This window comes from Fringilla coelebs (genome assembly GCF_963513975.1).
Source record: "Fringilla coelebs genome assembly, chromosome: 7".
In the NCBI taxonomy this organism is placed as follows: domain Eukaryota; kingdom Metazoa; phylum Chordata; class Aves; order Passeriformes; family Fringillidae; genus Fringilla; species Fringilla coelebs.
This window is the reverse complement of record NC_140035.1, coordinates 31,061,635-31,088,915: the sequence shown is the minus strand read 5'-3', so window position 1 is coordinate 31,088,915 and position 27,281 is coordinate 31,061,635. Positions and strand designations below refer to the sequence as shown.

Here is a 27,281-nt window from a genome sequence, read left to right as displayed (position 1 = left end):
AATAAAGGAGAAGAAAATAGTTAGGTCTTGGATCAGTTAAAAATAACAGCTTTTCAGCATATGCTTTTCTCTTTTACAATGTTTATAAGCTAATAAACTGTAATTCTGCAGTTGGGTTGGACACTGCTTCTTATAATCACCCACAATAACTTGTATTTTGTCAGGCTGCAAAGGAGTCAAAATTCAGTGAGACTAATAGAAATTTTCAAAGGAGGAAGGTGAAGAAACTATTACTTCACCTCTATATTTTTGTCAGTTAATACATGATTATTTAACTGGTGAGAAAGAAAAGCTGAAGTTTGGTTGATAAACAAACTCAAAATTTGCAGAGTTGGTTTTATCCCAAAAGTTACATGGTCATAAGCCTCTGTGTTTCCTCTTCATCTTAAAAAGCATATGGAGACTTACAGGTTCACCTTTGGGTCCTGCTTCTCCCTTGAAACCTGGGACACCAGGGTCTCCCTGAAAACAAACACATGAACAGCACCAGTAAAGTTAAAAGTCTGCATAAACCACTTCCTCACTTTCTATTATGCCATGAAACAAATATTTCCTAGTTTAGTCACTAATTGTAGGCAGTATAATATGATGTTTATAATGGTTTGTCTTTACCCTTATTATGCTTGTTTATTATTATGTTATCAAGACAAAAACTTAAATCTCTTTTCCGAGGTTTATAAAAACACACTTCTTTTTCAAAGTAGTGGTATTTTGGATACACAGCAGATTCACAGGATCTGAGTATGCTACTGCTGTGTTTAAGGAAGCCCACTGCTAATCCCTGCTTCAGCTCCATGGAGTGCCACATGCCAGGCACAACAACTCCCAAAGGGACAAAGACCCCATTACCGGCTGGCCTCGAATCCCGGGGGGGCCAGTGCTGCCCTGTGGTCCTGGGGAACCAGGGGGGCCTGATAAACCAGGGGGGCCTCCAGTGCCTGGAGATCCCTACAAATACAAACAGCAAGCACAGTAAGGAAACACCATTAAAACAAGGAAAGAAAAGAAATTAACTTATACAATTTCTTCAACAGGAAATATGATTACTTACAGTAGGGCCCTTTGCACCAGGGGAACCATCTGTCCCTTCAGCACCCTAAAGATAAGGTACCAATCATTAAAAGTCATTTTAATGAGATTGGCATCAATCACAAAAGCAGAAGACAGTTATTTTATCCACTTTACAAGACCAGAAAATAAAGGCTATTAAATAAATGCAGCAACATATGGAAATGCTAAAAAGAGCAATAAAGCATGCAAGTTAGTGTGAATTTTAATGTTGAAGATCTTATGTTTAAGCTTAAGTTTTAAAATACTTTGAAGATTAAGACTGTATTGAGATTGTGTAACTTTCAGTTTTCCAACTTGTAATAAAATAACAAAGAATTATTGTCAATAAAATTAGCACAAAAAAAGAATGAGACCTCTTTTCCTTGGGGAAAAAAGGTAATTTGAGTAAAACTCTGTTGTCAGGTGGGGCACTAAAACTCCCACAGACAGGTGAACATGCACAAGCTGAGCATGCACTGAGGAGCTCAATTCAATGTACTTACAGGAAGACCTTGCGACCCAGCTGGGCCCTGAGGACCTGTTTCACCTCTTTGCCCTTGAGGACCTTCAGGACCTCGAGGACCTGTTGGACCTGCTTCACCCTAGGATTCCACATGAGAAAACAACTTCAGATTATTTTGCTCTAAAATGCAATGCTATAAATTAATTCAAGAGGAATACTGAGCTTATAACAGAAAAACAATTCACTTTCAAAATAGTTTATTATCCTTAAAATGAAATTTTACTCACCTAATTTTTTTTCTATTATTTCTAGGTGAATGCCAACATTAAAAGTATAGACAGGATTTTTTCACAATGTATACAAGACAAGAAACTGCAGAAAAGCAGCACTATCCAGGAGTCCAAACAAAATCAAGAACAGACCTGTCTCTCTAAAATCCCACTATGTGTGATTTTACAAGCCTTTTTTTACCTTCATTAACAGCAAGGCTGTTAAGATTTAGATATGGCAACACATCTGGTATTGGTTGATTTGGTTTATTGGTTTGTTTTTTTTTTTTTTTTGCACAGTACAGATGAACTCACTGTTACAAAAACTACATTAAATATCAAATCCCTATAAGATCAGACTGGATAATAAAAAATTCCTCCAAGTATCTTCTTTGAATTTTAATTTTATATAGGAAATATACTTTTTGGAACTGATGGCTATTAACATCACATCTTCATAAAACAAGTCTACATCTTCATTGTATAATCTGCTGAGCTTTTATGAGTTCAACTCTTCCAATTTTACAATTTTACATCATCTGATGATCAAACTGGAAGGTAACTTCTCCTTTTCAAAACCTCTAAGTGATTCATCATGTGACAGCTTTTTTAAACATTTCCTTAGGTAAAATCATGCTGAGCCATACTAAAACATTTTATGACATGCAGTACAAGGGCTATCATTTAACTGTACACTCCTCTTGTCCAGACTGTGCTTTTTCCAAGAAAGGTTGGAGCAGATGGTCCTAGAGGTCCCCCTTCCAACCTGCTATTCTAGGATTATAACAGTTGATACTGTTATAAAGACTTGTTTCCAAACAGCGTCATGAATCTTGCCAGCTTCACAACAACACAAAAACATCTGCTGATCTTGGCTACCTGACCAATTGAGAGTTTCTTCTTGTATAACATTTTCTTTTCATGTTTTAGGAGTGCAAAGAAAGGGACAAAGAGGAGCAGCTGGATGCAAGGCATGTATAAGAACTCTAAGGAAGCTGTATGAGTTGTCTTTTCTATCTCTGAAGACATTGGCTCAAGGCTAAGAAGCCAGAAAAAAAAAAATTAAAAGAGCACTTTCTTGCAAAGCAAGAGAGGGAAGTGCCACATAGACAATGCTACAACAAATGAAAGTTTTTCATTTCACAGCCCAGTCACTGCAAGCCACAAAAGGTAGTACCTGTAATTTGCTCTGTTGTGATGAACTGCACATCTCTGTTGGGGTTCAGACACTAACCCCTTACCAGTCTAGATCATCCCAAAAAGTGTTCTTGGCCAAAACTAGAAGTTTTAGCAATAGAAGGTCCTGCCCCAATATTGTCTTTGACTTGCCCTCACAACCTCACTTCTAGCAACGTATCTTGCAATTCTTTGAATATTCTGGAGAAGATTCCTGAAGCACAGTGTGGCAGTCATCATCACCCCCTGACACGAGCAAAAAGGAAAGCAAAGTATCTTAACAGTGGAGAATTGCAATTGCTTCATTTGGCTTTGGGTTTTATCTTCTGTCTGAAGGTCTTGCTTAAGACTGATTTCACAGCAGCTCCTGGGGATCGTACACACGTCAGCCTGAGCTCTGTGCAGGCTAGTACACATTTTTAGTTGTAGGTTGTCATACATTTTTAAAAGACACTCTCATTTTTTTTTTACCTTCATGCCAGGAATACCAGGAAAACCTGGAGACCCAGTTATACCAAGTGGTCCCTAGAAAAGACAGACACAAGGTTGTAATTCAGTGATTTAGATCACACAGATTAGTATCTCATCACTGGGTAAAGGTGGGTCTAGAATTACCTGTATTTTTTTGTCATAAAACATTTGTTTATACCAAAACCAGAATAACTCTAAATATTAGGTTTTTAAGAGATATAGATACATTTTATGGAATTATGGTGCAGTTATTTAATAATGTGTTTGCTGACTTCAGCAAAGCTACTGCTCTTGATTCCGCTATTAATGCCTGAATGGCAATGCACACAATTCACAGTGAACAATTATGGGAATTAAGACTCCTAAACTCACAGGCAAATTAATTTGAAAGCTGTATCACTAGACCTTGTATCAAAATTTCAGGGCTAGAGTGACAAAGATGTTTCCATTTCCATAATGTCTCTTGTGCTGTTCAAGACATTCAAGACAACTTTCTACTGTATTCCAAAGGCTTGGGAGGGCGGCACACAGTGGTTGTTAATACTCACTGCAACATTGGATAATTCCTCTTTATCTTTTCCTGATTTTCTCTCTTTTTGTAAAATATGATTCATACTGAGAAAAAATGTTCTATGTAATAAAGCTCTCCTGACAACCATAACCAGAACAATCTGTCCCAATGAGCATTAATTACAGACAACATTTCTGCCATGACCTTGCACTGGATTTCTACAGAACTGATGCAACAGCTCACCAAGTATATTTTTGAAAACCTATGTCCCAGTTTATTGGATCACAAATAATGTCTGCCAAATCTTTCTTGTTGCAGGAAGAGTTCCAGAATTAAGCTGTACCACTGCACTGACCCAAATAATGACACATTTCATTAACGCTTTCTCCAGTGAGAAACACGTGCATTAAGGATGAGCATCTCCCTTGTGACACTTCATGGGATTTTCCAAAAATATTAGCCAACCACTTATCATGTCCAGTGAAGCTGAGTTCACATTTTATGCCAAAGAAAAATTACAAGCTTCATGTAAAACCTCACAACTTGCCACCCAGCTTCTTTTAACTTTAAAGTTTGTTTTAAATACTGAAAAAAAAATTTCTTTGTTTGAAAGGTTCTCCTAACAACTAACCTTTCCTTCATGATACACTAAATAATTGAGTTGTGTATCTTTTAGGCCCTTACACTCATCTTTTGAGCTTCTATTCCAGTTAATTATTTCTTAATAATTTGTTTAATAAAACAGTCTGCTCATTAAGATGACACAGGTAAATGAATTTTTCTCAGAATTTTTCAAGTAAATAAAGAGTATGCACAAAATGAAATTCTAACTGCAAGCAGGTCTGTTTAGGGTTTTTCTGGTGCAGTGTTTTTGGTGTGCTTGGTTGTTGGGTTTTGTGTTTGGTTTCTGGTTCTTTCTAAGCTGACCACAAAATGGTAAAGGCTGACTATATCAATGGGTAGCAGCTGTTACCCATATCCTACAAGTGATGCTCTCAAAAAAAAAGCAAACATAAATACCATGTTTTTAAAGTGGATGTTGGCCTTGCACAAATAGAAAACCATCACCAGTTTTCACATGCAAAAGCAAAACAAAATTAACTGTATGTGGGGAAATAATCCCTGACTCATGTTAATTCAAACAAATGTATTTTGCAAATGCAGAGAGATTGGACTGTAGGATCAAAACCAACATTGCTACACTGACAGTCTGAGTGTAAACAGCCATGTTTTCCTCTGCAGCCCTGCTGCCATGGTGGGAGAACTTCAACAGCCCTGCAAGCCAGGCTTTCTCAGCTTGGCAGACATTCAGACACAGGCCTCTGTCCTTCAGTTCAAAAAGGGACTGTCCTTAATTAAAAGGCCCTTTTACACATCTGGTAATAGAACCATTGCAGGGAGCAAGTTGTGCTATCAGTGAGTGTCTTTCTTCTTGCTGACAACAAGCTTCATTTGCCAGCTTTGCAAAGGAAGGAAGATAACATGCAATTATGAACTGCTTTATATTGCAGTGCATGCACTTGAGGCACTTTCCTCCCCACCATATGGGCTCCATAAGGGCAGCAGAGCATCACCTCCCCAGGAGAGGCTATGGCCAACTCCTCTGCAAATGAAAACCTTTAGATGAAGTAAACTACAGAGGAAAATTTTGCAGAAGGCAGCACTAAAACTAAAATGAGTAGAACTAGGAATCATTCTCAGATAATTAATTCCAGGTGCACTTAACTGATACCAGCAACTGCCAACTTTTTTCTTTTTTTTTTGGTAGTGTCAAAAGGCAAGTGGAAATACAGAGAGAAAAAATGGTTGATTGAGAACCAATCGCTTACCATTGGGCCTGGCTTCCCAGGCATACCATGCTGGCCACGTCCACCCTAGGCAGGAAAATGGAAAACACTGAGTATTTGTAAGAACTCTGCCTATTTTTTAATTATTTATTGTCAGCATTTGTGATAAAACTATATATACTAAGGTGATCGAAATAATGACGGATTGCACATTCCTCCAAACACTGGCATGGAAAACTTCTGGAAGAAATTATGCTCCCATTTGAGTTAATGGATTTCTCGATTTTCAGAAAGGACAATATTTTGAGAGTATCATTGTATGGGGCACATGACACAAGTGGATCATATAACAGTCATGGAGAGAAATGCCAGAAAAACAATACTTGACACTGTATATAAAAGCAGCAGGATGAAAGTTCTAATTACAATATGATCTCATGTCAAGGATAATCTCTCTTTTTGCTGAAAATCAAAATTTTTTAAGATAGCCTTATTATCTGAAATTAAATTTTTAGATTTCACCTAAATTAAAATCTGAATTCAAAGACTTAATCTTAACTTTCATTTTAAACCTTTTTCCAGAAAAAGTTGAAACATTATTTCCCGTTCAGTAATTTTTGCTGAAAATAATCTCTCACAAGAAATCCAACAGAAACATAGAAGACATTTTTATATCCCAGAAAATTGTGCTGTGAGGGTATTTGGACTCATGGGCAACTCTGCTATGAGAAGTTACCATATAGTTACCACTCTCATTTTAAAACTGTTCTTAACTTTTAAAATTTATAGCACAGATGTCATCCCACAAAACTATTCAGCCCTGTAGCAGGACTCACAACATAAGTGACTAGCAAGCAACATGAACTAACACTTTCAGGCTCAGGGATTTAAATTTAAGTTAACAAGAGAGGAATTACAAGAGAGAAGGAAGATTCTACTTACAGGGGCACCCTGTGGTCCAATTCGTCCTCTTTCTCCTGGCATTCCCCTAGGTCCCTTGAAGAAAGAACAAAAAGTGCATTATTCATGAGGTCATCATGTCAGAATAAAAAAAAGGTTGCTTTTTTCACTCCTGCAGGAGTAACTTATCTTGTCCTGCAGCAGAAAAGAAGTAGCAGCTCATAAAAATCCTTACAGCATCACAGGCTTGCCCAGTGGAAATTTAATAAACTGTAATTTCTGTTTTTCCATTCCAACAGTATTTCCAGTTTTAAAAACATTAGAATAAATTCTTTCTATACTTACCAGTAACAAAAATGCAACTTCTTCTACTAAATCTCATTCACAAATTAGATTCCACTTCAGGGATATTACATTCTACACACAACATAGTGCTTCACAGAGAGATGCCATTATCTGATATCAGAAAGAGGCTTTACTTCCAGGAGCACTGCTGAGAGTCAGTTTTGGTCATGTAACACTACTCATGCATATTCAGCTGTCCAAAACCACATGTGAATGAAAATTATTTAAAAATAAAGTTTCTCCATTTCACTTCCAGGTCATGCATACTTATCCTCACCGTAACCTCCAAAACCCTCTGTCCTCTGGTCTTCTTATCCAGTTCATTCTTGATCTAAATTACTCCAGTTCTACCTCAGAGCAACCCAGCCAGTATTTCTCATGTTGAAATCACTCCATATGAGGCATCAACATGTAAAAAAGAAAAATCTATCACCCTACACTTATATGAGTTGGGAACCATCACCACACCTACAGCCAAGTGTCTGCAGGGCCTTCTGATTTATCATTATTACCTATGTCTGTGAATGGAGCGGAGGAACAGCTTACAGTGACCAAATTCACTGTCAGAGTAACAGAAAACAAGCCTTCATGAAGAGAAAGTTCAGCTCCATGAGCTCACATGCAGATATCAAAGCCCTGCAATTCCCACTGGCAGTAGACAATCACTTCTGCAACACCCAATGCATGTGACACTCACTAGAGGACCTGTTGGACCCATGGCTCCGGTCGGTCCGGACTCTCCCTAGGAAAGGAAATGAAATTATTAGAGAAATGGGTGAAAGGAAAATGGAGTCACATCTCACCCCTGTCCTCTGTGCTCATGTTGGACCTCAGGGGCAGATTTGCACAGGTACCTGTGTGCATCACACCTGGCAAGGACACTGCCCCCCACTCTGATGGAAATGCCATGTTTATGTGTTCCCAGTGTTTATGTGTTCTCTGCCAAGACTGCTGCTGTTGCTGCCACCACAGAAAGTGGTAGGCAATGTTGGGAAAAAAATATTTTCTTACAGAAACTCTCCTTAACTACTTATCTCACTTTTAAATTTAGATTTTGAAGATTCACTTCATTTACTATGTTTTTAATCTAAAGGAATAGTTCTCTCCCACATTCAATTATCAGTTATGCCAGGCCAAAAATATTTCAGCATCAGCACTGATGAAAGTGGAAAAGTCTGAAAAAAGTCTGAAAAAAGTCTATTCTCTTTTAAAACATCTTTTAACCTATCTTGAAAGGACTGACTCCAGCTGGCTATCCTGTGTTACCACTGCTTTGATCTGAAGTTGTAAGAGTGGTGCAGTGCCAATGGAGATCAAAAATTCTGGGAATAAACTAATAAAACAGTCTGTTTGATTACAATACATCCCCTCTCCAACGCCTGTTTCTTTTAAGCCAATCTATCACAATTTAAAAGAGGAGAGTCAGGTTTTAGTTATGCATTGCTTTATTTGATTATATTCAAAAATGTTCAACTTGGTCCCATAGAACCAACAGGAACCATGAACTGTCCAAGTGGAGAACTGCAAGATGTGCATGGGCCCTTTGTTAACAGACTCTGCTGTTCAGTATTACAAACATGTCACAAATGGAGCACTCAGCTCACCCAGTGATCCCTCACAGACCTAAAGCAGCCCCAGCTGTAGCTGGGACTGGCACCTTTGAATTCTATCCCCCATATAAAGGTCAGAGAGGGTACAAAGTTGTGTTCAAAAGATCTCCTGCCTTTCAGGATTTTGGTATTACACAAAACATGCTTAATCATTTATTTGTTTTGGCCATAAAAATACCTTTGCTCCAGCAGCTCCAATTTCACCTTTTGGACCATCAAGTCCTTTCAATCCCTGTAAGTTATAAAAATACAAAGAAATTGTATTTATATATGTACACACAGAGAGCACTCCCACTATTATTGTTAAAGTAACTTGATATTAAAGTATTAAGAATGGATCTGAGGTGGTAAGAGTAAGAAAAGAAAAAAATAAAGAAGAAAAAAACAGACGGAATAAAGTTTTTAAACATTTCCTAAATGGAAACCATTTGTACAAGGTACATTTCCCTGGATTGGGTTTCCTTTTTAAAACAAAAAAGTTTTTTAAAAAAATCCTAAAACAACAAGGAGGAGGCTCTGAGCCATAGGAAACCAATTTATTCCTCCCTGAAGTAAAATTCTGGCCAGAAAACTTGGTAATTTGTAATCACTCCATGTTGCAAACATATCCACCTCTCAAGTTCCCCACCCTAATGCAAGACTTGCCAACAAAGTGAGAGAACTGTCAGGTTTGCGCCTCCTGAAGCTTGGCAGGGCTCATGCAAGCTCCTTCCAGATTCCCAGAACATTTGAAATAGAGCAAAAAAGTACTGGAGCATGTAATACAAAGGTCAGCTTAAAGGGGAATTGCACTGATTTTCCCTCTTTCTCTCAAATGCCAGTATTTCTGCTACAGCTGCCTCATCTGTAGTGTAGGCAAATTCTGCACAGATACAAAGAAAAATCTTCATTCTAAAACTGCCAAAACTATAATCCATATCAGAAGAAAAACCTTGACTCTTACCCTGTGACCCTTGAGACCTGGGAGACCAGGAGCACCAGGAAAGCCTCGAGGGCCCTAGGTAGGAAAAAGAAAAAAAAGAAACAAATATAATCCTGATTCTGCAGATAAACTAATAGGGATAAGAGCAGCAGCAATACTACTATTGCTAATACTCCTTCACCTTCATCATACTGAAGAACAGCATTTGAGCAACTCACAGATGATACAAGCCTTGAAGTTATTGTCAGCATTATTCCCATTTTCACTGGCATTAAAAGCTTTATCATTTATATTGTTGTGTGATCAAAATTCAAATTCAACAAAAGTAACATAATTAGATGAGTGGCAGGTCAAGTTTTGAGTGTTAATATGGACAAACATTAATTAAGCTGAGATCAAAATTCAGAGCAAACACTTAAAATGAACTAGAAATTCAGACCTGCAAACTGTACCTGTTCTTTCAGAATATGTCAGTCCAGAAACATGATAAACTGCTACCAAAACACATTTAGCAATTAAACCAAAGCTCTCTTGCACTTAGCTTCCTACCAAGTTTCTCTGGAAAGGCTAACAGAAGTGCCTTGTGTCAGAATATTTGCAACATGAATTTAGAACTGAAATCTCAGATAACAACATTTATCCTCTCAGCAACAAAACAAACACCAACCTAGAGCCTAGGAGTGAGCTAAGACAGGGACTTCAGATACTGAATGGCAGAACTTTGTGCTCATAATTAAAAGCAATACTGATCAGTCACAACAGTATGAAACAATAAGGAATCAGTATCACATGATGACATATGATTATTTTGCTACAATTTAAATAATCATGCTCTTACTGGAGATCCCGGAAATCCAGGCTCACCGGCTTGTCCTGGTCTACCAGGTTCACCCTAAGGAAAGAGAAAAGAAAAGGAACACATTAAAATAGGAGATTTGAAAATGGACTTTTTGTATCATTCTTCCACTCAAACAAATGAGGACATTCACATCAGTATTATGCAGCCTCTCTTTGCTGTAACAATGTCAGTGAAATAAATCAACTGCATATATGCCTAGAAAACGTGCATTAGATACATTAACTCACAAAGGGTTTTTAACCAAGACCTGGGAAAAATTAGGGCTGAGCCCACAATGTATCACAGTCATCAGGAGATGGTGCTGCCACCTGGTTTTCCTGGGAATTAATGAGTCAACCTTCTATCATCTTCACACAGAACATCAAATTGCTGTTATTTCCCACTGAAACAGCAATTTAAAACTACCTGCATTGTAGCTTGTGACTCTCCTGCTGTTTAAATGTATAATTTCATTCTAGGAAAGTGACTATTTTCTGTGTATTGCAATAGGAAAAACAATATGGTGAAACCAACAAGTATCTTTTGAAGATGAATCAAAGCTCTTCAGAGCCAAATATTCCTTTACATGCACCAGTCAGTTCAAATACACTCAGGACACCAGGATAAAGGAATATGACAGGCTTCAGAAAATGGTTTCAAGTCAGAGAGAAAGCAAAGTGCTTCACAAATGCTATTAAAGACACCCAAACAAAGGAAATGGGCGAAGTTCTTAGAGCAGTGTCAAGATTTGACTTCCCTGCACTGAGAGTTAACTGTTGCCAAGGATTCTTAAAATCCTTGTAGAATTTAATGGGAACCTAGCTGTTACACAATTAGTTTCTATACTAAAATGGCATCTGTAGTTTTCTAACTAATTTCCAAGTTATAACTTACAGTTCAGATGGATTTAGTGTGATTTGCAAACAACTAATATGCACCCACCAGTAAGATCTTGGGCTACTGTTGAGCAGTACATATACACCCATATAATATATAAAAACCATACATTCTACATATATATTTATGTGCATACATGGATAAAGAAAAAATCAGTTAGGAACATAATCAATTATCATTTTAAAAATAAAATAAATATCAAAATCTTATCCAGACACATGTGTATGCTGCCATTACAGCTTTTCTAATCCAACATGCAATCCCAAAAGAGAGGAGATGCCTCCAAGTGACTCCCTGTGATTTATTTTTAAGTTTGATTTCAAGAAAGATTCTCTCAGTTAAGAACTTACAGAGGCAAGAAGTAGAGATGGTGCTAGACTTTAGATATGATGATGACATGTAAGAAAAAGAAAGGAGGGGTTGGGAAATGGTTGCCAAGATTCACAGTTGAGATGCTGGATTTAATGAGGAGTACAATTACAAAGGGAAGCAGACAATAGTAGTTAGAACAGGCACATCTGCTGGTTAGTCACTGCCTCACAGATGCCAATGTTTGTTTTTTTAAAAATAAAACATGATACAAAGAATAACAAACTTACATCTTCACCAGGTTTGCCTGGAGGTCCCTCTGGTCCACGAGAACCAACTGGCCCCTAAGAAATTAATGTATTTGTTGAGAAGTCAGTTTAACCATCACTTAAATATCTATTTACTCCATTTCAAAGTCTGGTTTTACAAAAACAGATGTAGAAAAAGGAAGATTTTATGCCTAAGCACATTTGCTCAGTTTTGTGCTGCTCTTTCTAAACATCCTGACCCTAGAAAACCTGTATTGCATTATAAGAAAATACAGGATGGATTCTTTAGTAAAAAAACCCAAAACATTAAAAATCACACTTGCTGTTTGCTTCAAACCCCTGGCTCTTGTGTTTACTTTTGAATCATTTTGTTGCCTCAAAAAAATATTCTCATCATCCTTTGTGTAAGTTACACACTATCAGGTATGGTTTTATCAGGGCCCAACCATTCTCAGGCCTGTGCTGGAAAAGTGAGAATGATTGTTTCTAATATAATCATTGCTATTCACATTCAAAACAACTCAAATTCACTGATCCATGACAACATGCTTTGAACACCACAACTCTTCACTGGAGTTACTTAATAGTTTCAGCTGAAACAACACGACCTAAAAAAAATTTTGTTCTGAAATTAAAAAGTATAGCACATTTGCAATTCTGTTGTAGAAATGCTTGCATTTATTGGTCTTACCATAGGTCCTGGATCCCCAGGTTCACCAGGTGGGCCTGTGGGACCAGCACCACCCTAAAATTAACCAAAGATTAATACAGTTACAAATTCCAAAAGCAATTATAAGGATATAATTTAAAATCTATGACCAGGAAAATCACAGCTTATGGCTGAGAGTCTGGATTCTAATTCAGAACCAGTTCACATTTCCATAGGAGTGAAAGTTGGATATTAAAACCCCTCAAGCTGTATATAAATCCCATGCCATACACAAACCCCACTGGAAACTTAACACCATGCCAATACTGAAGCAAGAACAGTCTCCATTTTCATTGCTGCTCACTCATTAAAAAATGAGTTGGGTTAAAACCGTGTTAAAGATCTAATAAACTGTTCTTTTGGAGCCAATTCCTGTGTAAAGAGTCCATCTGGAGCAGAGCCCTTGTTTAAATTTCCTTCTGGATGAAGGTGCATTTGGCCACAATCACTGAGGATGGACACTGCCCCAGAGACGCACAGACCCCTCTCACCACAAGCTCTGCCTTCAGCTCTGGCCAATTTAATCTCCTCAGGTGAAGCACTCACTTGTTTTCCTTGGAGACCCTGAGGACCTCTTGGACCCACTGGACCCTGTTGAACACACAACTTGTTACACACTAGAAAACAACCTTTCCCAAGTAAGATTCACCCCATAAAGGGCAAAATGGCCTGATAGTGACCACCAGCATTTCTACAGTCTGAAAGGTTTCTACTCAGAAAACTGGCCTTATGAAACACAAACAGATGTTGAATAAAATCTTCAAAGTCCAAAAGCCACAGGAGTGTAATTTCATTAGCAGCTGAAAATATGGACTTGGCTGCTTCCTCCAACCTCATAGTCTCTGGAATCACAATAACCAAACTGTCTGTCCAGCTCCATGAAAAAAATGTAGTAACAAAATAAGATTTGATGGGAATAGTCTTCACTTGAAGGGAATGTCATTACTCAGATGAATCTCATAATGGAATCAATGAGCAAATAAATTAATCTTCTTGTTCTCAGTCAAGCTGAAAAGCAGTAATGAAAGGACATGTTTAAATGTATCATGCAAACCACCAAAAGAGATTTCCAAATCTTTGTGGTTAGTTACACAAAACTCAGATTGTCCCTTAGAAAGTGCCATGGTACTTTTAGGAACAATCTCAAACCTAATTGTAACTTGTAACAAAAAAATATTATCTTATTTGAAAGTAATTATCTTGGATACAAAAATATCTATAACAGACAATAATTCATTTTGATAGAAATTCGAGACCTATGTCTCTATAACAGACAATAATTCATTTTGATAGAAATTCGAGACCTATGTCTTTTAAAATTCAATATTTTTTTAACTAATTTTTAAAAAGCAAATGTAGAAGAGTTAGGAATGGGCCTTTAAAAAAAAGCTAATGAACATTAGAAACAAAATATTCTTTCAGCTGTCAGTTATCCAGTTTACAAAGGAATCAAAAAAGAATGTCACAAAACATGACAAAGACCAAGTGAGTGCCAACTGACTTTAGCTGACCATGTAAGTCCATAGATATATTAACATTAAATTTAATCATATTTGAGAATGATAAGAGAAGAGGCAGTACAAGAGATGCAATACCTTGAGAAAAACTGAGTGAAAGGATTAAGCAAAACAATGAAAGCAACAAAGGAGGACAGACTTGTGGAACAAATCATTTTATGTTCAGAAAGCAAATTCACTGAAGAGAGACATTTATCATAAAGTTCTTTGAAGAAATCACAGCAAAAGTTAGTCCTAAGGTAAAGTATCAAATTATCTTTGGAACCTTTCATATGGCATTGGAACTGATTATGAAGGCTACTAGTAGGGACTTGGATAAGATTCAGGTGGGCAAACTCATGGGCAGTACAATCACTAAAGGACAGTCTCCTTCAGAATGGATGTTAAAAATATCAGCAAAGAAGGTAACATTATTTCCAAGATATCAAATGTGAAAAGAGGTATTTTTAAGAAACAACCCCAAAAGTTTCAGAAGAGAAAACTTAGGGTGGTGAAACCGCTCTCACAGACAGCGGAAAATGGCAGTGTTACCATTAAGTCCCCAGTAAAGGGCATATCTACACAGTGAGAGATGCCAGTGGAAAAACTGGGCCCGCTGGAGAAACAAGAAGTCTGTCTTGAAACAGCAAGCCATAGATTTAAGAACTGGTTTTGAAAGTAATTTTTTTAATTACTACCAAAAAGTCCCTGATTTGATGTCACGTGTGAAAAGAAGTTACATATTTGTTTATTCTGCTTTGTGTTATACCTGACAACTTTCAGTCACTCTGCAGTGACTCAAGAGGAGCTGGTTTTTCTCCTGTCCCTTACTGTTAGTAGCTGCTGTATTTCAGGAGAGACAGATACAGGTGGGAGAAGAAGCTGTCATTTAACAGCAAAACACTTTTTTCCCCCAGTACTGTGCAAAACTCTACTACAATATACTGCGCATCCAAGTTCAAGAGGCACAGGAAGCTGTAGAGGATGAATTCCCTGTTGGGTTTTTGGACATGCACTCCGCTTCTAGCCTCTCTTACAGTACAGGGCACATGTGGTCTTACCACTGCACCAGGCATCAGTCCCATCTGGCTACCAAGTCCAGACTTCTCATCCAGTCCTGCCATCTGAGCTGAGAAGGGCTGGAAAAATAAGATGGGTCATTTTAGCTTTGTTTGTAAGGCAAAAATCCATGCAATCACATCTCCATCATTTACCTTGCTTTTGCAGTGATAAGAGCTCAATCCTTGGTTTAAACACTAAATCAAAATTTGTCTCTCTTGTAAATCTGAGGTGTTAAAAGCTTCAAAGACCACGTGAATACATTATATGCTTATTATTCTATTTCCACTTGAATATTAAACAAGTATAAAATGACCAGAAAAAGAGGAAAGCCTCTCACTAAATTAATTACATTTTTTCATGACTTACAAATCTTGACCAAAACTGCCATATTCCTTCATGTCTTCTAAGGCTTCCTTTTTTTTCACTTATCATGCTTCAAGTTCAGAAATATCTTAAGATAAATGGAAACTGATTTATTTCATAATGACAAATTAGAATTTTTAAGCATCTTGCCCTTATCCAGCAAAGCTGAAAGCCACTGCTGTTCCTATCAATTAACAGAGACCAATGAGCTAGAGAAGGGAGAAACTTCAGTGCCCTCCTTCTTATGCAAGCAAGTAGTTGAAATCAAGAGTTTTATTTTGCTTCATTCAGACCCAGAGCTTCATTCACTGCAGGCCAGAGCTTACAGGGGCTGAGAACAGGCAACAGCTCAAACATAGATTCAAACCTCCCAACATTTACAGTTAGTTCCTCATTAGATTGGTGCCCAAACACATTTTCTAAAGGCTGGAGATTGCCTCTGAGGTCAGAGACAGGAACACAAACAAAAAATGTCTTAGATTTCCAGCCACACCTTTCTTCCATATTTTCTGTGGAATTCTAGGCAGGATAACAGCCTAGCATCCATTATGGTGCTTCTGTTATTCTAAGAGATTCCTGTGTGCTAAAGATATTTACTTGGGCTGAGTCTGCTGGATTCGGAACTGTTGGGAAATGTGTCTAGGTCATGAAATGCTGCCCAAAGTTGCAAGCTATTGGTCTAAAATGAATATTGCAGATTTTTGTCACTGTAACTATTGTTTTCAGCAACATCTCAGGAACAATGGAATGAGAAATCATAACAGGTGTCAAAACAGCATTAAATGTGTAACTGAATACACTTGACAAATTCAAATATTTAATTATCAACCATAATTAGTATACAATAGAAGGAGGAGGAGAAAAAAGTTTTGCAGAATACATTGTCTGTATCTATAAGGCTGGTTAACATTGCTTTCACAAAATTTCTCAATCTTCTCAGTGTTTGTCTGAATACTTCCAGCAAGAAGTATTATCAACCCCATTTTAGTTTCTTTCATTAGTGATTTCTAATTCATTTAGCTTAATTTTCACTTTTTTAAATTCCTAATTTGGTGCACTCATTTCCTCTGTACTATTGCTCAGATCCCTTAGCTCATGGAAGTAAAAGAACCCTTGTGGTGGCTCTAGATTAGGGCAGTTTGGCTTTGCTAGATGCTAAAATCTGCTGTGAAAGGTGCATCCTTTTCAGGTTTCTCACATTGAACTTGTCCCAGTTTTTGGCAGAATGTGCAGTGCCACTAGCTGCTGGCCCTCATGACTGGGAGACAGGAAGCGTGGGCACAGCATTCCCTGGTCACGGACCCAAAGTCAAGTCACCATTTATATCATGTGGATCTGGTCCCACACTCCACTTTGAGCTAGAGCAAATGTAAACTTACCCTGCTTATTCCATCTGGTCCTGGGTGAGTGGGATGCCCTGGAGGACCAGGGTCACCAGGCTGGCCAGGGATACCAGGTTCCCCATCAATCCCTTGAGGACCACGAGGACCCTACAAAGAAAATCAGGATTGCCAGCAGAGTGCAAAGATATTCACAGAAATCATTGTAACTGGCAAAAATCTGCCTCTTTGTGATAAATCTGCATTTCTACAGAGAGATCTTCAAACAAACAACACCCCTAAAGCTCTGTTCCTACCTTCAGATCAGAAGCATTGACTGAAATTTATCATGAATCCAACACTTAAGTAAACTGCAGTAATTTCTATCAGAGGCTTTTTTAGAAACTCAGGCTTTCTATCATTCCATACTAGAGTATACTGAAAAACTCCTTGGCTTTGCACATTGTATAGACTGAAGTTAATTCACTTCTAAAATGAGTACAGCTCAGGTAAGTGTAAATATGCACAGAGGCTTAGGAAACTCTAGACTAATGCTGGATTTTTAAAGCCTACTTGACATCATTGATGGTTTAGCCAGTTTATAGTACTGTTGAATTCTCAACACAGTTATAATGCCAGAAATGCAGGGAAGGTTGCCTGATGTTAAAGTCACCTCTAGCTAGTATTTACAGAATAGGTTAGAGCCCATCCTGTGGCTCTCATTTTAATGTGTCTCCCACTTAAACTGCACTCAACTTAATTTGTATAAGAAAATTAAATATGTTGGCAACCAATAAAACATTAGTGGAACAAAATGAGTAGTAATGGGGCCAATACAGACATGCTTCAATCATCAATACAGACTTTGAAGTGCTTGTTACTATTTTTCTTCATTAGAATAACATGCTTGACCAAGGCAAGAAAAATTTCTTGACTATGGAATTAGCTCTTCCATGTTAAGGATCCTTAAACGTAGACTTTTGGAAGCCTGGCTCACTGAGTCATCTTTTCAGACACAATTAATAGTCAGATTGCCAGGATTTCCATGAGGTGAGGGCTGTGTCTGCAATACATTTCAGTGGAATTTATGTCTGAAGTGGTATGGTTTGAACTAGTATGGCTCACAGAAGGAGCATTGAATTGATGACATTCTGAACAAATGAGAAGGTCTGTGCATGTTGGATGGAAGCAGAAAGTTTCAGCACAAAACTTCATTCTTAAATATATCTATTATAAACACAAGTACACTCTGCAAAACCTAAAAGTGCTTACTGTCCCCAGGAAGAAAAGAACAAGATACCTTATTTGTTTGTTCTCAAAACAAAAAGAAAACAAAGCTAAGCATTAGAGAAAAAAAAAGAAAACACAAAACCACAGTTGGCTATAAACAATTTGGCAAGTCTATGTCTTTGCCAATTTTCAATACCCACACAAGACACCTTAACAAAATCTAATAGAGAAAAAGGCCTTTTAAAAATTATTCTTATAAAAGGACCTACTTTTTAGTCACCAACACTTAAGAAGATTCAAGAGCAAAAATGCAACTGCATACCTCATTACCAAAAAGTCATCAAAATGCATGTTTCTATCTGTATGTAGGTAGCTAGTGGCATACAACCAGTCTGGTGGGTTTTTAATAAAATATTAATTTCAATTTATTTCTTTTACAGCATTTATACGTTTATATGTGTAGAAAAAATCCCTTTCATTTTCTTTCAACAGTTCAAGGTCAATAAGGTTTTTAAAAGAATTTTAAAAATAATTAAAAATAGAAAAAAGAACGAAGAGGGAAAAGGAAAAACATTCTCACAAATGCCACGAGGTGGCACCCTTTAAACACAATTTTCTCATTCTGGCCCACTGCTGCTGTTGGTCAGGAAACAATTAAAGGTTTTGCTTATAATAAAATAAAAGGAAAAAACGGCTCATGGTAGGACACTCCCAAATTTCTATTTACTCAAACTGCTACTGCAAGTAAAATTGAGTGTAAATCCACATGGAAAGAGAAACATATGAATGGTTCTGAGGATGTCCAAGTTTATTTTTTGTCCTCAAAAGACCATTTGTTAACAACTAAAATGTCATCGCGCTCCAAAACTCCCCCTCCCTAGATGCATTCTGAAAATGCAGCCATACTATTCCCTAGCTGTCTCTCACTTTTACACTAACAAAGAATCTGGTGTAAAAAGTATGCTAATATTCCTGAATCCATTTTACATCCAAGGGTCCTGCTTTTGTAAAAGGTGGAGATCCACAGCAAGGTTGAGTTCTTTCTGCTCACTAATCAGCAGGAGCCTGACTTTAAAGAATAACAAAATACAATCTGAAGAAATAAATAAACAGCTTGGAAATGTGCTTAGTGCATTAGTAACACCCCCAGTCAGTAATGTATTTAACTAGATTAATTTTACAAGAGCAGTCTGTACAAGATTATCTGCTCCATGAGGTTTTTTTTTTTCATAATATAAACTGCAGGTGTGAGCTAAAAATTCTTTTCCACAAGTAAAAATAAACCCCCTGCGCTAGCAGTCACTGTGTCTCAGTGCTCTTGGTCTCAGACTCACACTCTGGCATACACACAGCTCATCAGAACCTCTGATGGAACTTTTGCAAAGAAGCTGACTGCTTCTCAATCCCGTGTTATTCCTTGAAAGCAGAATAATAACCTGCGTCAAAAGGACTCAAATCCCAGCCTTTTGGGATTTTAGGTGCTTGTGGCCACCACTGTGTAAAGACACAAGGGATGCATGGCAGGGAATGAGAATTTATTTAGCACCTCATTGGTAATACTGCACACATTAGGAAAGCACTTCAGACACAGCCTCATTCAGAAAACATTCAAGGCAAGATTTCTCTGTGCACCCCAAAACTGCACAAGGACTCCAACAGTTCTATTAAGCATTTTGATACTCATTCTTCTGACAAATGTCTTCTGGAGATCTGGAGAGCAGCAGTGGCTTTGCAAGCATCTCAAAGAGGCTGCACACTTCCTGCACTGTTTTAACAACGTCATTACCATCTCCAGACAACAGGCACACACTGGAAACAGGGCAAGGGAGTCTGGGTTAGTCTATGCCTAACCTCAGTATTGGCTTGCTCTCCCCTGAGGGGTAGGAAAATATCCACATTGAAATTACAATGATTCGACTCTCAAATCTGCTTTTAGCAGCTTCTGCTCTTCAAGCTAGCTTTTTGAAAAGGAACATGTCATCTGGGGTATTTTGAAGCACTCCTTTTTGGCCTTTCTGTGGTTCTCCACATGCAGACACCAAAATTCCCTTATGAAGTCTTTATTTCCACTGAGCAATCCTGGTTACATTATTCACCAGCATACCAACAAATGTAGTCACATATTAACTCCTGCTAACTTCTGAGCTTTGTCTTTTCTGCAGTGCTCTGAGCCACGCAGCTCACACTGCTTCTGCTACACAGCAGTCACCAGCAAACAGCCATCGAGTTCTAATCAAGGGAATGAAATGTTCTTGTTCTGTCTAAGAATGTTTGTTGAAAGAGTATGGCTGTGGTGGAAAAAGTATGGCTGTGGTGGAATTACTGCTAAAGCTCTGTCCATTTCTCAAAATATTCACGTTTCGATCTACCCCAGCAACGATGAAGTACAAATGTTTTGCTCTTTGTTACCTGATTCCTGGAAAATACGAGGACAGTTTTGGTAACTCTAGAAGACACAGAGACAGTTTAAAGCCATTTAATCTTTTGAGGTTGCTTCAGGTACTTTATTTCTGAGATATTTTATAACTTACAGGTCTTCCCTTTGGTCCTCGTTCTCCTCGTGGACCTTGTGAGCCTGGAGGTCCCTAAAAGAAAGACAAGAAATAATAAGTCTCTTTTAAACTACCTAATGGTTAAAAAAGCTCTGAAAATATGAAAACCAAAGCTTATTTGAGAATTAATTTGTGGGATTTTTTTTTACATCATCATGAAGACAACAGCTATAATAACCAAGTATTCAATATTTCTTCTCAACTGGACATTGCCTGAAGGGATTAGAACCATGAGAAAGAGATCTACAAAATCTTCATCTCTCATGTGCTTCACAGGTTAATCCAGCAAAGGTTTTCTGAATGTTGGATTTGAGACACCCTCCCTGCTAGTCCAGGACTGCTCTGTGCTCAGCCACAGCACAAAGCATCCTGCAGCTCCTCCTGCTCCTGCTCCTCTCCTGCTGGAGAGGCATTCTCCAGCATCCACCCAGCACTAAGGGCCTCAGATGTCCATGTGCTACAAGCACACATCCATTCACTCCAGGCATGGGGCTGACCTGACACTGGCAAAAACATCCCATCATCTTCTTGCCTCCTCAGAGCCAGTAGCTCTGCAGATAGCACCCACTGAGGCATGGAAGAATCGAGAATCCTCCTTCACATCACCCTCCCAACACAAAGGCAGTGGCAGATGCCTCATCAGAGAAGCAGAAGATCAAAAATACTCACGGCTGGTCCCGGGCGGCCTCGTATGCCTGAAACCTAGAGCAGGGAACATAATTAAAGTTACCACACGTCATGGCTGCATCTGTTCTGAGTGCCCTACAGAAAATCAGGTATTGAAAAGCAAATAGCAAGGCAGGACATTAAAGTACCAAGCAAGTTAAAAGGCTTTTTAGGGGAAGGGGGAAAAAATGTAGTAAATATAATTTGCACTAGTTATCTTTTTCCAGTTTGGGGTCTTTTTATTAGCAATGTGAGTAAAATCTTAGAAGTATCACTGCTCCTCTAAAAAAGATTAAATAAATAAGTTAATTACAATTGTTTAGGCTCAAATTATTGATTATTTAAATCTGTTTGTCTTCACACTAGAAAGGAATAAATAGGTAATGAAATTATATTTCACCCCTTTCTAGATACTAACTTACCATTACACTTCTACAAAAATCTAACCATAAAAATAAAGATTATGGAAGAACCAACAAATGACAGGAACTTCTAATGTTATATATGTGAAACAGCATACTTAATTCCACTCCTTTCATTCCTAGGCTGTATGGTTCTGTTGTATTTACTTCATTACTGAAATTCTGCTTTAAAGCGCTGATATGTGCACTTCTAAGATGTGCTGATGGATGAAGAAAATAGTAACTTACAGGTGGCACTATTCCAGGTTCTCCTTTTTGTCCCTGTGGGAAAAAGATACCAAAACATCAGATGCCAAAAAAGAAGTGCAAGTACAATTACCAGTACCAGTTTCAGCAATACCATCCCTGTGACTGTGATAAATGTAAGACTTCCTTAAAAATACAACAAGACTAAATTAAAGTACCTGTGGCAAATAATCCATATTATTTTAATGACTATGGACACTGATTAAATTAAAGCCATAAATTAACATTATCGTCTAGCCGCATAACATACTGTCTGAAAGAAGAATTAAACTAAAAAAATAAGAAACTTTTCTGTTAGAACTGCTAGAAAGTGCTAGAAAATACATTGGAACTCTGTTGCTGGATGATCTGATTAATGTGAAATACAGAGCCTAGAGCAGCATTTAGATTCCATTTCTTCAAGGTACTAAATTAAAATAGGTATCATCAAATCCATGGATATAGAAATCCATCTGCAGCCTAGGGACAGGATACAATGATATTGCACAGCTTCAGAGTGAAGGACAGCAGCAACTGGCAATTGACTTTTCTTTGAGCTGAATGTGTTGACAATGATTACATCAAATAACTGGGTTTAGACCTACTGGTGGTAACTGTTTATTTAAGGCAAAAAGAGGGCTTTGCAAAAATAAAAAATATCCTGCCTTGCTTATCAAGTAATAAATAATAAGGTGGGTACAGTGCATTTATTTCCATAAACTACCTCTGCATAGAGAGTACTGAGTTTTGGTGAGTGCCTGTACTTGATCACCTAAAAGTTATTTCAATTATTTCTTGCAGTTGCTTACTGTCTTAGAAGCCTATTTATGGGATTTTTTTAAAATTTCTTCTGTAAGAGCAGGTCTTCCCTTTGTTTAATTGCACAAAATGAGAGAAGCTGCCCACAGAACCATGGCTCTGGGCAAGGACACAGGACTCCAGTGCCACCTCCTGCCCACTGGGCATCTCAGCTTCAGCAGGAAAACCAGCTGCAAGCTTTAACAGTTCAGCATCTACTGACACAATGGTCCCTTCCTTCAGCCTGTGGCACTGCTAGAGATGACACAACCAAACTACTCCAACTGGAATTCCTTTGTTGTTGACAGCAGGGATTGTCAGCTAGGGGATTCTCATAGTAAGATCAGGATTTCTGCCTACCTCCCAATGTTTTTTTCATGTGGACTGCAATCTTCCTAGCCACCAAGGAAGGCCAAGAGAAAGAGCTACATGTTTTTACCAGAGATTATATGTATCTTTTGAGATATGCTTCAAGGAGATGCATGGGAGTCTTCTAACGGTAGTAATACATTACAAAAAAAGTAAAGGAAATCTTACCTTTCTTCCTCTACCTAAGAGAAAGGACAAAAGAAGAAAAGAGAAGAAATTAGTGGTTTTACTCTGAGAGACAGAATACAGCAAGAGCTGAGTGAAGGTGCTGCAGCTAGAGCCATCCCTGACTCTGGAGGCAGAGGGGATGGTGCATTACCTATAGGGAGCTGGGAGAGTTCCCAGGGACACACATACTCCCTGGTTCAGGTGTGAGGAATCACAACACTGTGCAAAAATGTTCTCTAATTCTCTGCCTTTTTCCTCATTGCACAGAGTAACAAAAAACACTTTGGGAAAGCAGAGTATCTCGTGGGGGATTGTCAGATCTGGCCTAACGAATGACAGAAAGTCAAGGGAAGATCTATTACTGACTCCAACAATAACTGTTGATGGATCCACAACATATTACATAGCATTTTTCAGAAGACAGAGTTCACAGAGGGATTTTTGGCCTTTTTTTAGTAGAAAGCACCTGCACTACCATGGGCATGCATTCAGAGCCATATAGCCACAATCATTGCCCATAAAAATCCTTCTGCCTCAAATAACAATAAGGAAGCTGGGAATGTATCCATACTGTTTTTGTATTCTGGGTGTACCCGGCTGGTGTTGGCCCAATGCCTCCCTAAACAGAGCAGGATGCACCATCTATTTATTCATGCTCACCACATCTTGCTCCACTGCTCAATTATACAAGTCTCTGCTTTTGTCTTTATCTCTACTTTGTTCAATATTAAGCTGATCAACAGCAATTATATCTCCAGAAGAAATTAATTATTATGCATTGAATGAAGCTCTAATAATTCAATACACAGTATTATGTAGCTTTAATTGCAAGGTGAAATTTTTTCTTTTAGGAAAATTGAGGGGGGATTCTTTTATCCAAGTCTCTTCAGGAAGAAAAGACCTAATCTTTAAGGTTTATAATAGAAAACATTCAAATAGTGAGTCAATAATACTTCATGCTTCTTTTATATCTCACAAAACTATGTTTTCACTTTGGGGAAATATTTTACATTGACTCAGTTTACATTTATTAAAGGGTCCCTGAACTGAGCATTTGAAAGAATGCTCTTATTATATATAGTTATGTATCCAATATTTATATATCTTAATATGTTGATTATATATACTTATCTTTCAGTTTCAGATGAACAACAAAAGGAAGCCAGAATTCAACCTCCTCAAAATATCAAGACAGATTTCAGATCAAACTTTTAGCTGTAAAGCCATTTGGGCTTATATGAGACTCAGTCCAAAGCAAACTGTTTAGAGTTGGCTATGGGGCAGCCCAAGAGGGATGATAACTGCCAAGTATATGCTATTTTCAGACTTACATTTTCACCATAAAAATAGCTTTAGGAACTTCAGTATCACAAGGTTCCTAGTTCTTTGGGCTGCTTCTCCTTTCAAACTAGAAAAGGCTCTTACCTATGGTGGGGTCAAAGTCCCGTGGTGTATGGGGACACACAGGACAGCACTCTCCCGGGGGCACCTGTGGGTTCTCACACTCCAGCAGGTCTTGACACTGGATTTCATCGCAAAGAATAGCTCCATTGTCACAGACACAGATTTGGCAGGGTGAGGGCTTCCAAATATCCCTGTTCAGGTACATCTGTCCATTCTGAGTGCAGGCTATTTCTTCACCATCTTCTCCTGAGACAAAGAGAATATACAACACATTTTCCAACTATGAAATCAAAGGAATGGGACTGGACAAGGAAAAAGCACATCTGGAGATGAGAAGCAGTATTACATACACAGAAAAAAAACAATGCACCAGCATAGCTAAAGCTGATGTTAAGGGCTTTTAAGAAATGTGTCTTTCTTCTTTTACCACCCTATTTCTTGATCAGAAAGAAGTAAAATATTTCCCCACACTATCAAAGGAACTTTGCCTCATGAGTCTCTGGATGTCATCCTGCTCAGTGGGGTGTCACCTCTGCCCTGAGGAGCTCCTGCCAATTCCCTGCCCTGTATAAGTGCTGAGTACAGCTCATTGCAAAGGTCTGACTGGGGTCAAGAACCTGTGACTTCTGTCTGGAACAGCTCATGCTGCCTGCTCCCTGCTGGCCTACACAGCCAGATGGGACAGGGCTCAACAGACCCAGCAGCAGCTGGGGGAAAGAAAAAAGACCATCCCATTTATTGGGAGAGGTTTATTTATTGGTATGGGGGAATAACAGCATGGAGAATCAAATCTTCCAAACAGGACAGCCAGCCTCTGTCCAGAGGCAACAGCGGCACCCACTGTAGTGATACTTGCAACAGGGTGTCCAGCTGAGTAACAAGAGGCTCCTCACATGATTTATGTTCAGTTTTTATAATCCAGCTGGTCATGGCCCCACATGATTAACCCACCACACACACAATACTGCCATGGATATATCTTAACTATATACAAAGTACCTGTTATATATTTTAACCATACATGAAAGGCCATCCTTTGTCACTATTTTTATACAGGACCAGTATGGACTGACTATATGCATACATCCTCTCTATTTACTTATTCACACAGGCACACATTTGTACTGTTTTATCATATATAAGTCTTTGCCTTTGTTTTCTTCCTACTCTGTAGCCAAACACACTGGATATGTTTGGATTTTTTTTAAATCATGAGCTGAGTATATCTCAGTATCTTCTCCTAAAATTAAAATATGCCCGAGAAAGAGTTCAAAAAACAAGTAAAGCAGAAAGTTTTCCTTGTGTATCCAACATTTCACAGAACGCCCTAGCAGCAAGAAAGGACTTTTTCATTTTGTTCTAATGAATATTTCATCCCCTAAAGGAGTAAGCAGCTGCAAAACTAAAGAACCATCCCCAGGCTGTCCACAGACCATGTGTCACAACTTGCAAACCAAGAATCCGAGTGCCAAGACAGTGTCTGAGTCACACGCAGCAAAGCTGTCACTCACAGTCCAAAAATTATTGTCCTGACCCCTGAGATGCTGCAGAGAAGACTGATCTTACGTGGGTGGGAGTTCCATCTGACCACAGAAATCCCTCCTCTCCAAAATATCTTTGAAATTGGACAATCCAGTTAAAACCACTACTGAAAGTTCCCAAAGAGGTCTAATTTCTAACTGATACAAGACTGGGAGTAGAGCCAATTATATACACAGGACACATCTGCCTAATCAAAGATCATAACCATTGTTTGTTTAAGCAAACCTGTTACTATTGTAAAAATTAACAGCTCTAAGGACAAAGACAATTTCACCGTTCTATACATTTCTGTCCTAATTTAAACCAGATGTAAACAGAAAATTACAAAGTAATAAATATGAGCAGATTTGGAATTTCAGCTTCGTGCCTCATCTCAAGCCCAGTTACTCCATCAAAGTCAAAGCTTGAAGAAAGGGAGCAGATGTGTCATTAACTGTTGCTTGCCATCACTAACAGCTTTTTAACACAAACTCCAATTGAAATTTTCACCAGGTCAGCTCCTCTTCAATTGCTTTATCACACCAACAAACTAAATGACTCGAAGAGGTGCTGCAGAAGCTTGGGAGGAAATGTTTTCAGTGTGAAGTAAAGACATCAACCAAGTGTGCTGTACAGTCCATTTATGACACTGTGAGAATCATTTTCCAAACTGCAGATTGTATTTTGGAAACCACTCTTCTCATTTCTCCCTTGTGAGCATGACATAATGCACTGTCTGACATATTTAGCCTTTTCCCCCCAGATGTCTGGCATATGGTCTATGTCTTCTTTAACATATCACCCACAGAACTCGTTGTGCTGTTCAAAAGAGCAACAGTTTGCATAAATGAAATTTATAAGTTACTGAGCCCAAAGTCAGCATTCTGTCATAACTTCAAATAAACCACATAGCAACTGCTTTGGCAAATCAGAGCTGAGCCAGATGGTGACTAGCTTCTGCCTGGGTCCTGCTCAATGGCTGGGAAAGAGGCAGACGAAGGCAGGGGGAAAAGCACATACCAACTTCTGACAGCTACTAAGAAGTCTGCTTCTCTATCAGATTGAAGATATGATGGTAATTTTATCAGATTGCAGATATGATAGTAATTAAAAAAAAAAAAAAAAAAACAACAAACAAAAACAAGTCAAAACCAAAAGAA

The 27,281-nt window shown here is 38.2% G+C and overlaps 1 protein-coding gene across 1 annotated transcript in view; it reads right to left on the bottom strand.

Annotated features, from left to right (window-relative positions):
* COL5A2 (collagen type V alpha 2 chain) overlaps positions 1-27,281 on the bottom strand; it is a 96,578-nt gene that overhangs the window by 22,465 nt on the left and 46,832 nt on the right. The window contains exons 2-22 of the mRNA XM_084209016.1: positions 24,622-24,846; positions 23,197-23,210; positions 21,865-21,897; positions 21,218-21,250; positions 20,528-20,581; positions 16,827-16,937; positions 15,084-15,161; positions 13,073-13,117; positions 12,509-12,562; positions 11,839-11,892; positions 10,343-10,396; positions 9,526-9,579; positions 8,761-8,814; positions 7,670-7,714; positions 6,670-6,723; positions 5,770-5,814; positions 3,430-3,483; positions 1,554-1,652; positions 1,052-1,096; positions 850-948; positions 409-462 (exon numbers count right to left, since the gene is read on the bottom strand). Coding sequence (XP_084065142.1) covers positions 409-462; positions 850-948; positions 1,052-1,096; positions 1,554-1,652; positions 3,430-3,483; positions 5,770-5,814; positions 6,670-6,723; positions 7,670-7,714; positions 8,761-8,814; positions 9,526-9,579; positions 10,343-10,396; positions 11,839-11,892; positions 12,509-12,562; positions 13,073-13,117; positions 15,084-15,161; positions 16,827-16,937; positions 20,528-20,581; positions 21,218-21,250; positions 21,865-21,897; positions 23,197-23,210; positions 24,622-24,846 — 1,358 coding nt within the window. The remainder of the gene's footprint in view (positions 1-408; positions 463-849; positions 949-1,051; positions 1,097-1,553; positions 1,653-3,429; positions 3,484-5,769; positions 5,815-6,669; positions 6,724-7,669; positions 7,715-8,760; positions 8,815-9,525; positions 9,580-10,342; positions 10,397-11,838; positions 11,893-12,508; positions 12,563-13,072; positions 13,118-15,083; positions 15,162-16,826; positions 16,938-20,527; positions 20,582-21,217; positions 21,251-21,864; positions 21,898-23,196; positions 23,211-24,621; positions 24,847-27,281) is intronic.